The sequence below is a fragment of the Syngnathus acus genome, chromosome 9 (genome assembly GCF_901709675.1).
Source record: "Syngnathus acus chromosome 9, fSynAcu1.2, whole genome shotgun sequence".
NCBI classification, from domain to species: domain Eukaryota; kingdom Metazoa; phylum Chordata; class Actinopteri; order Syngnathiformes; family Syngnathidae; genus Syngnathus; species Syngnathus acus.
This window is the reverse complement of record NC_051094.1, coordinates 12,506,640-12,517,963: the sequence shown is the minus strand read 5'-3', so window position 1 is coordinate 12,517,963 and position 11,324 is coordinate 12,506,640. Positions and strand designations below refer to the sequence as shown.

Sequence of the window (11,324 nt, the reverse complement as noted above, 5' to 3'; positions counted from 1 at the left end):
ACTATGTCCGGTTACGCCTTTCAAAATAAAACTGCACCAACCACAAATAACGCTGCAGTAAGTACGCAATCAAAATTCATTACAATTTCATTTCACATTATGTTATACCTGACTTTTCAAAAAAAAAAGGAGGGGGGGGGGGTGGCGGTTAGCTCTTGGCTATTTTATCCATAATTAATCACAATTTCAAGTCAGGCTTTTATTACAAATATTGCTTTCAAGGGTTTAAGCGACTGCTTAATATTGACTCAAGTAACTTATAATCTGACAATGGTTGACTCCGTAGAGAAACAAGAAAAATGAAGTAGTAGCAGGTTGTTGTTTTTTTAATTCAAATATTTTTTTGTCAGTTTGAAATATCATCAAAGCTATGGAAAACATTTGTTTGATTTAAAAAAACACAACAAAAGGGTCAGAGATGTTTCTGTTGTTGATGTCGCGATACATTCTGAGTGGAAGTTTTAGTTTGAAAGTGAAATATTGCCATATCCGGACTTCATCTGCTTCAATCATTTGATATACTCCCTCTTCCGTGAGGCTCATTGCTCCGCCATACGTTTGAAAACAGCTGTGAACTACACTACCCATGATGCTCTACAATGGTAACGGAAGACAGCGCACATCTTGATGTTGTCTTTCTGCAGTTCACCACATCAATAGACCCTACATAGCCCGCGGTACCACACAAAGCCACCGTGGCGCCAGTTAAATTGTTCCTCTTTGTAATGTTTGGTCGTAAATCAGTACAACACAAAACAGGAAATGATTAAAGTAGAGTCAGAGGCCAGTCAATCAAGATGTTTGTAGCTGGATGATTATGAGTGTTTCGCTTTGGTGTGTAAGCAAAAGAACATTTTAGCTAAACTGTTTTATGAGTTCATACAACATTTGAATAATACTGTAATTATTTAGAAGTAATCGAATATTTTGTACCACATAATATTCCACTGCACACATTTTCTTTTTAAGACACTTGAGGTTTTGTCTTCAGACCCACAGCTATAATGGTTATATGGGCATCTTAAAATCCGAGCACATATAGTTTGTGACCTTCATAAATTCCTGTCTGGGCCCAAACATATGGCAAAGGTCAAAGGTTTGATTTCCATTGGTACTAAAGGGACCAATAAAGCAAAAAAGGAACTACTGGCTTAAAACAATTTAAAATGAAATGGATTCATTCTGAATATGCAAAAGAAGAACCTAATGGTCCTTCTTGACATTCGTGTCCATCATTATGCTTTGTTTGAAGAAAGGGGTCGGAGGTCAGCCTTGGTTGTCTGCTATCAAGATCACTACAACCACCCCAACATAAAAGAGCTTTTCCACAAAAATGATTGAGATCATCTTGATATAACCTCAGGAAAACCTTGAAACAAGGATGGTTGTAACAAAGAAAATAAAGAACAAGTATAGTGAAATAAAAAATGTACGTACATACATACTAAATGAAATTTAAAACATTATTAGTTTTTTTTTTTAAAATAAATTCAATAAATTGAATTTGGAATCATGAGACATTAAAAAACTATTTAAGAGACTGCTTTCATGTGCCCAAAATTATAATCTGGCCCTAGGCTTTGATTTTGACACTGTGAGTTAGAGTCTGTGCTTCCAAGGGTTGTTCCAGAATTGGAGGACAATTTAGGCAGTCTTTTTTAAAATGGACTAAATTTTAATTACATTTGGTTTTAATATTTTAAACAGTAATACACCAGGATATAAACTCGATTATGTGCAACCCGTTTTTCTGTGGGTTTTTGTTTTGGTTTGTTTTTTTGGAGGGAATGGGGTGGGGGTTGTACAACAGACTTCAATTAGCTCGACTCCACACATTTTACAACTTTTTGCTATTTGCTCCCCACTCCAGGCAGAGGTGGAGCCTGACTGCCCTGTTCAGCCCACTTTCTCACTTTATCGCCACAATCACACATGCAACAGCACTGACACATATGTTCATACTTGTCACACACCGAACCTATAAATCACTTTTCGAACGCAACCTGAATTAGTGGTGAGAGGAGAATCAGCTATGGCCAGATCAAAAGGGCAAGTATATGCATGTTGCGCATTGATGCTGGTGTTCTGCATCATTGTCGTGTCAGTGTGCATTTATCAACGTGGGAAACGCAAGTGTCCACAAGATTCCTTCTTCCACGCTGCAGTGGCTGCAGACTCTGGGACATGTTCACGAATTGGACGGTAAGAGAAATTTTTGTTTACTTTCCGAATGGGTCTGACTGACCAAGAAGTGGACCGAGACTGAGCTGATTGTGGCATTTAGGGCAGGGGTATACTGCGCAGCCATCAATTCAAATGTAAGCGGCATTACTTGCTCAGAAGACGACTTCTATGAGCAAATGATCATTCTCTCACAAGCTACCGCTCCTAAAAAAACGGTCATTAAATAACTAATACCCAAACTGTCAAACAATAACACTGAATGACAGCTAAGCATAAGAAGCCAGATAATTACATGCCTAAGGACAAAACTAAACACAAGAATGTAGTGAAACGTTGTTCTTGACAGCATGCTTGTGACACACACACTGGAAAGAAAGTGGAGTTGTTGTAATCTTTAAAAGCCCTCTGATTTCAAACTCTCAAATGTGGACTAGTTAAACTTTTGTGTGGTTTTAGTAAAGCCAGACCAACAGATTGGACTGCCTGACAAAGTTTTTAATCAAACATTAACAAATGCTTAATTGTCACCTGCGCAATGGAGCAGGGCGACCAACTGCAGCTTGGACCAGAGTTTATTGAAGGGAAAATGGTGGTGGAGGACAGGATGGGGGTGAACAAACGGGTAGGAGAACATGGCAACGTACGGCCAGCATCGGACCTCGTCCTAGCGGCACCGGACCCGCGATCCTCATCACCTGACCCCGCACCGACTGCCGTATGCTTCTGCGCGTGGCTCTTACTCATGCCACTGCGCGTGGCTCTGACTCCCTCTATGTCGCGGTTCTTACTCACTCTATGGCGCTGTGCGCGGTCCTGACTCCCTTATGGCGCAGCCCGTAACTCTGACGTCCCGTATGCTGCTGCGCGCGGCTCTGACTCATGCTGCTTCGCGGCTCTGACTCCCTCTATGCCACTGTGCGCAGTTCTGACTCTCTGTATGCTGCTGCGCGCGGTTCTCACTCCCGGTATGCCGCTGCCCGCGGTTCTGATCCCTGTATGCCGTTGCCCGCGGTTCGGACTCAGACACTGCCGTTGCCGCCAGTTCGGACCCTGCGTCTTCCCACGTCTGGTTCCCATCCGTTTCTGCTGCCCATGTTCTCCTCCGTGTTTGTTCCCCTCATCCTGTCCTCCACCATCCTTTTCCCGTCAATAAACCCTGGTCCAGTTTGGTTGGTTGGTCTCTGTGTGCCCTGCGATTGGCTGGCAACCCGTTCAGGGTGTCCCCCGCCTACTGCCCAATGACCGCTGGGATAGGCTCCAGCACGCCCGCGACCCCCGTGGGGACAAAACGGTTCAGAAAATGGATGGATGGTTTTCAGACCGCTACTAGTATGAGCTCTGAAATGTTGAGTAGTCACCAATACCAATTTTAAATGCCGATACCACTTGTATTTTTTATACATAAATGTTTTTCGTTCAGGTGCAGTGTGATGGTTATGTTTCAGGGACATGCTTCAAAAAGGGGGTTCAGCAGTAGATGGCGCCATCGCTGCTCTGCTCTGCACATCTCTCCTGAACCCTCAGAGTATGGGCCTTGGGGGCGGATCCATATTCACAGTGATGGACAGCACCGGTGACAAGTCACATTCACTCACGAGTCCAAGTTCAAATTGGCCTAACTCAGAACTGAAAGAGATGAAAACAACTCTTGTTTCTTCTTATCCAAGGCAAAGTAAAAATCATCAATTCCAGAGAGCGTGTTCCTGAGAAGTTTAACGCTGACACGTTGAAGTCATGTCCCGATCCTCACCATTTTGTGTCAGGTAGCCAGTCCATTTTTGTTGAACACTTTTGTTGAGCACCATCAGTAGATACGCATTTCAGATTCTTTACAGACGAGGTGGAGATGGACAATTTAGTTATCACACAGGAATAACTTTGAACTCTTCTGAATGTAGTGATTCCAAGTCCTTTCTCTGCTGTATAAACATTTCTCTAATCTTCATTAAGTAGGGGTGAGCAAAGTGTTGACTGCGGGCCAAATACACATCTGTTCTCTAATTCAGTCCATGAAGTATTTACATAAGACAATGTCCTGTTATATTTGTTGAAATAGTCTGGCCGTACTTTTGCTACTCCCAAAAATTAGTCTTCATATATTATATCCATCCATATACTATATATATAATATCCGTCCAACCATCTGCGGATGAGGAAAAGCGGTTCACATAATGGATGAATCAGTCCCTCAAATATATAATATCCCTCAAAAGGTGACGACAGACAAAGTCCCACATGCCAAGAAGAAATATGTGACGCGGGTGTGTGGCCTTTTGATATTGAGCTGAAAGAGGCCCAGGGGTTCTTTGCTCAGAAGTTCTCCTGTGGTGCCTCTGTCACGGCCGAGGACAAGGGAGATTTCACCGACATCTTGTCTTTAAATAATTCATTATATAAAATACGAGTAAAAGAAACATTTGTAATATATTTAATATGAATAATAACATTTAAAATAAAATATGAAGGATTTTTTTAATAACAAATACAAACTTAAAACACCTTTTAGTTATTATTTTAGGAACCAAATTTTAAACAAATGGACTGGGCCATCTGTACATTTTTATAAATTAAATTTGACTCTTGAACACAAATATTTGCCCACCTCTGACATAGAGTGTGATTGTGTCCAGGACATACTGCGGTCTAGTCATAGAAAGTGAGCCAAGCCCACGTGGACAGTGGAAAAACAATCGTGTCAAATCATGGTTGTAGTTTGCAGTGCTGATGCTAAATGTTGTGGCTGATTATTGCATGCATTGTATTTCAGTTGCTCCTGATCCAGGTCACCTGTGGATTGCAATCCCAGGAGAACTCCGTGGTTATGAAGAAGCGCACAGGCTTTATGGCAAGTTGCCTTGGGCAACCCTCTTCCAGCCGAGCATTCAGCTGGCCAGACGGGGGTTTCCTATTCCACAGATCCTTGGTGAATACCTGCCTGTTACCAACAAGTCACAGCTACTGCGGTACGACATGCCCCAACATTCAGCAGCAATCGCACATTTACACACTTGACACTTGGATGCGATCCAGAACGAAACCTTCCATCAATTTTGTCCTGATGTACCGTTACAATCAAGAGTTTTATTTATGTTTTTTATTATTGACCATTGTGCTCGCCAATATTACTACCATTTCACCAGTTATACAAAAGGTAAAGTGGTAACTGAATGCAGTCTTTTGTACCGCTTTATTTCTTTTATTTAGTCGAAACATCTCCCATCGTCTTAGGTTGTGCAGCTGTACCTACTAAATGTACAAATGTGTCAAACTCAAGGCCCGGGGTCCAGATACGGCCCACCACATCTTTGTATGTGGCCCGCGAAGACAAATTGTGCATGGACTTCATGTGTCAATACTAAAATTACAAACTGTCTTCACTTTTAAAAAATAGAGAAGTTGCTAGCAATTTCTATTACAATTCATCTTTTTATGTTTTTACTAGTCTGTGATTTCAAAACTTGTTATTCATCAGTTTGTTGCGTAGCCTGTACTGTCTATGGAAGACGCTGACAGTCATAACGGCCCTCCAAAGGAAACTATGACTACGATGTGGCCCGCGACAAAAATGACTTTGACACCCCTGCTTTATTCATTGTCTGCATAAAGAGTACTACTGTATTTATCCTCTAGTGAGCTTTTCTCTGATAAACATGGAAACCTGCTGAAAATAGGAGATTTGGTGAAATTTGAGACACTAGCCAACACACTGGAGACAATTGCAAATCTCGGAGCAGATGCTTTCTACACTGGAAAAATAGCCGAAGATTTAATCCGAGACGTACAGGAGGCAGGTATTGTTGGATGAATTCAGTCATGATTTGTTTTCCAACCCTTTATGTTTGGCAGACACAATGATGTCATTACAAATGAGCAAATATAATTGAGGAATTCAAATGCAAAAGCAGAAAGTTGCCATTTCAACAAAAAGTAGAGCCACGGCTGCAAGCATGCTGCCTATAACAGCATCTTTCAATGCTTTATTTCCTAACCCTGCAAAATGTAAACGTAGGTAAAAACCGTCGCAAAAAAAGGATTAACCGCCAATGGCTTGTAGAAAAAAATTGAGAAAGAAGGGAAAGACAAAAAATAGCGACTGCTTTCATCATTTACTTTAAAGAGCTGGCTCTAATGAACCATTTTGTTTATGACAGGCACTAATCCTGGCTGCCGCAGGAAATCATATTAAGCGGGACCTGTCCTGCTTAGAACAAAAAAAAAAAAAAAAAAACAGTGGTGGGGGAATGTTTACGTGGTTTTGAAACTGCGTGGTTTTTTTTTGTTTTTTTTTAAATCTGTGGTATACCATCAAACCAGTACCCGTAATCTAGTGGTTGGAGAAATTCTGAAGGATAGCAAGAACAAAAAAAGATAACTGCAGTCTTTTCAGTGATTTGTACCTTCTTTTAAAAGATTAGGGTTAAGGTGCAATATGAATTATTATTATTATTATTATTATTATTAAATTCATAGAGTTGTTTGATTTTGAAATTAACTGACATCAAGGACTTCTTTTCAATAACAGCTAGATTCCCCCCTAAATTAGCCTCCTAATTGATCAATAGAAAACCCTACATAAACATTTTAATCATTGACTTGGACCTACATATACAAATAAGAAACCTTAAAACCTTTGCTCAAGTGAGAAAAAATGGAGATGTCTGCTTTTGCGTTTGAGGTCTTCACTTGCTTTTAAAGCAGTACAGCGAATACGATCCCTGAGTGTGGGCTGCCTTTATCATTTCCAAATTACCATTTTTTTGCCCAGGAGGGTCGCTGACTTTGCAGGACTTGGCATCCTACAGAGCAACAGTGAGCGATGCATGGACTATTCCTATGGGAGAATACCAGATGTATATTGCTCCACCCCCTGGAGCTGGAAACATCCTTAGCCTCGTCCTCAACATCATGAAAGGTTGCTTCAGCATCCAAACCACAGGGGTATTCCAGTTTGCAGGTTAAACGGAAACTCGGAGGAAATTGACCCTAAAATGAAGGAAAGTCCAGATTGTCCATTTCAAAGAGCTGTGGTAACTGACGCAGTGAAACTACCCTGCACGTTTGCAGGTTTTGTCTTAAAGGCTGAATTCTTAAGTGTCCTCCTACCATCAGCAAACATTACTTGTCCGTTTCTCCACAATCCCGTCAATACTGAAGCGAAATTACATTTAAAATTATACACTGCCACATATATTACATGCATAACATATATTGCTAATCTCAAAATTTGGACTCAGTTAGATGCACAATTTAAACATTTATTTATGTATTTATTTGCTTGCGGGATGTTTGTGTCAATGCAGAGCATCCCTCTTGAAGTTTATCTTAACGCCTTTTGTAATCCTGTAGAAAAATAATCTTTTCCTTTTAGGTTGTCTCGTTAGATGTTGCCACAGCATATCATTCTTTTCCATTAAGCCCATCTTCCGGTTGTTCACCTTCTTTCCACACTCAACATTGCTCTGGCCTTAAATATTTAAAGACCTCCACCCTTGCTATCCCTTCTTCCTTAGCCTCACTCTTCTTCCTGCTAATCTTTTTCTTCCACTACTCATCCCAGAATTTCTCTTTCTCTTCTAATTCACATTCCACATTCCATTAAATATCCTCAATTTTTTATTTCATCCTCATCACTCAATCTGACTCTCTTCACCTCCATTCTAAACTATTGATACATGTGAATGATACTTGTTCCATGTTCTACCAGTATCCAGGGTGAATCGACATAGTTGGGGTGGATCGGTGATGTCTTTTACCTCAACGTGAGAGTGATTTAACTAATTGCGTTTAACTGTCCTGGAACTGACTGGTACTCTGGTTTAAATGAGGAGTGAGTTAAATCTGCTTTCTGGAATAACCCTCTCACTGTATCTAATTTTGAATCACATACTGACTTAAATATACTGTGCATCATATTCATGAAGGCTTTACTCACATTAACAGTTGAGATTGAACTGAATTGATGTGTGAGGAATTTTCTTTTTTTTCTTCAGGATATGATCTGACTCCGGCATCCCTGAGAGGTGAACAAAAGACATTGTTTTATCACCGTTATGTTGAAGCTTTCAAGTTTGCTAACGGATTAAAGAAACATAACCGCGATCTTGTCAGTTCAGAAGTAAGTTCATACAATGAACCTTTTACAATATATAAAGTACAGTCTTTATTAGTCAGAATTGATTGAGTCACAGTTAAGCTGTCCCTAATGGGACAAGATGAAAGCCTCAACATAATAATGATAATAATATTATACATTTGTATTGTATCTTCTAAGGGACACATTGACACTTAACAACTCTTAATAACTCATAGCCACCAGTCCCAGACTAAAAACATCCTATCACTGTTTAACTGTGACCAATTGAATCTAGTTCAGCAATCTGATGATAATAATAATAATAATAATAATAATGACAAAAAAGTCCTTCACAACTATGAAATCAAAACGGTAAGTAATACACTTGATGTTATAACTCAGTATATCAAGTAATAAAATCTTCATAGAAATTACAAAATAAAATCCTGTCCACACATTCTGTGCTGCCATTAATAAGGTTTCTCATCATAAACAGTCAGATTAATAAAAAAGAAATAATCCCCACATTTTTAAATAATTAGGTTTTCTTTTTGGGTGGGAAATTTTCCATGTATCAAATTTTATCATTTATATTTTTCCGCACTGCATTTCATTGGTAATGAATTAAATTCAAATTCTGGCTATTTGTGGGCTGGTCCGGCCCCAATCCCCCATGAGTAGCGATGGTCAACTGTAAAGTAAATAGACAAGTTTTTGAATAGCTCTTCATCTTCTGATCAGATCGGTTATCAGTTTGTTTGGTTTTTACACTCACTGATGGGTGATCGGCTCCAAAATCCTGATCATGTAAAGCCAACAATGAACAGGAAAAAAAAAAAAAACACTGTAAAAAACATGACAGCATTTTACATGTGCACTTTTATAACCTTAGTTTTCTGAGATGAAGATTAAAGGTACATATGCAGTATGATGGGATGACAAAGAATGCAGCAGTAGAGCATGTGTATCCAAGAACTTATTGATCCAAAGTCAAAATGGGATGGGTTTCATCCAAAGCCATGGCTAATGAAAACCAGCCAGTGCTGACGTAACTCCCCACAAAGGAAGGCCGCCCAACAGTGAAGCGCAACGTAGGGCACACAAAAGAAGACACACAGCTTCAAGTATGGTTCTTGTGACTCATGCAAAATGTTCCATCTGTCTTACAGCTGACAAAGAAATTCACAGAGGACAGCATCGCAGATCATATTCGCAGTTTAATAGATGACAAAATGTCCCATGAGCTGCAGTATTACAACACGACGCCATATCTGGACAGCGTGGGGACCACACACGTGTCAGTGCTGGCCCAAGACGGATCCGCTGTATCCGTCACCAGCAGCATCAACCACATGTCAGTATTATCCGCCAAATTTCATGCGTTGTCTACCTGTGAACGGTTACTTCATTTGCTTTACAGATTTGGCTCAAGAGTCTTGTCTCCAAGCACCGGAGTCCTCCTCAACAGCCATCTGTGTGATTTCTGCGGAATAGCTGACAGATTATTTGCAGGTAGGCCAGAGTGGTGTAGTCTGCCTGAGAAGAATAAGATGTATAAAAAATGTTCGGAAATAAATGTGGCTATTTTTGTACAATATTAACATGTTCAAAGCTTTCTATTTTGGGCACATGTTGATACCAAGTGTTTTGCTTTTTTTTTTTTTCTGCCTCCTGTTGTGATGTTTTAATTGTAAACCAACCACAAAAAGTTGCCAGTAATGGAAAAACTAGATATGCAGTTGAAGAGACAAAATTGTCGTTGTGCTCATGGATCACTTCAACATAAAGAGAACCCCGAGATTGTAACCAGGGATCCTGTAACGAAGGATTTGCAAAAAATCACATATTGGTCATCCGTATCTGTCAGTAAAAAAGAAATCTGATATGTGCACTTAGTATATTTGTATTGTGTTTTCAGATCTGCAGTATAAATTCAAGCAAAAAGAAAAATAGAATAATGGGCTGTGGAGCAGAAATGGAACTTACTAAAAGCATTTATACGGCTAGGCCAACAATGAATATTTGACAGAGGCTATAAATATCCCTCCTGCACTGTTGAGCAGCTGTGATTCAGAAGATTCAAAAGACCCCTGCTGATTACATTTCTAACCTTTCCTCATGCATTTTCATATTGATGAGTCTGAATAGTGACTGCCGAGGCTTTTGTTCTGTTGGCAGGGGAGCATCCTCCTTCATCCATGGCTCCTACTGTGTTCAAGTCTAAGTCAAAGATGCTGGTTATTGGATCAACTGGTGGCTCTATGATCACCACTGGAATGGCCTCAGTGCGTGTCCATGCTAAGTCACTTTTGTCACATCATGTTCTTTGTTCACAAGTTTGGCATCTGGCAGACACATAAATAATCCTGTTTCCCTTTCAGGCAATCATAAACAGCCTTTGGTTTGGAAAGAGCCTTAAGGAGGCCATTGCCACTCCAATTCTTTTTGTTAACTCTGAAAATGCAGTGCAGTTTGAATTCAACTTTGATAAGGTAAGGAACTGAACAGAGGTGTCAAATCCAGGTTGAGAAAGAAAAAAACCTGCCACATTGGCTTTAACCGCAAGTGCTTCGAATCACCCGAGTCGGCCGTGTTGCATTCCGTCTGAATCTTTTTGCATTGTTTTTCAGAGTGTAATCGAGGAATTGAAAGCTCTGGGACAAAAACAAAAACCTATGAAGAAGTTGTTCACTGTGCTTAATGCTGTGGAGAAGGAGGGTAGATGTATCCGTGCAGTGTCTGATTCAAGGAAACTGGGTGAAGCAGCTGGTTACTGATGGAATGATTTGTGGAGCTAAATTAATGCAACCTAATGAATGTTACCTTGTAAATACAACCAAACCAGAATATGTAGTATATTCAAAACTGAAGAAGAAAAAAAAACTAATTATTTTGATGGAGGTAGTGGTTCTCCACCTTTTTTTTTTTTTTTTAAATTACATAGTGGCATAAAATAAATTGATACTACTATTTCAACATTGGACAATTGCACTATATTGCAGCTACACACCTTTTTGTCAAAATTTCAATAAAAACAAAATGCAATTACAAATTTCACAAGATTCAT

The 11,324-nt window shown here is 39.8% G+C and overlaps 1 protein-coding gene across 1 annotated transcript; it reads left to right on the top strand.

The window, feature by feature from the left end:
• The first annotated feature begins 1,891 nt into the window (after nt 1-1,891).
• On the top strand, nt 1,892-11,186 carry ggt5a (gamma-glutamyltransferase 5a). The gene is made up of 12 exons (XM_037257848.1): nt 1,892-2,202; nt 3,630-3,757; nt 3,852-3,947; nt 4,952-5,147; nt 5,815-5,975; nt 6,950-7,096; nt 8,175-8,299; nt 9,427-9,611; nt 9,678-9,769; nt 10,436-10,542; nt 10,639-10,749; nt 10,888-11,186. The coding sequence occupies exons 1-12, from the start codon at nt 2,033-2,035 to the stop codon at nt 11,032-11,034; spliced, it is 1,665 nt and encodes a 554-aa protein (XP_037113743.1). The 5' UTR covers nt 1,892-2,032; the 3' UTR covers nt 11,035-11,186.
• Nucleotides 11,187-11,324: the final 138 nt, after the last annotated feature.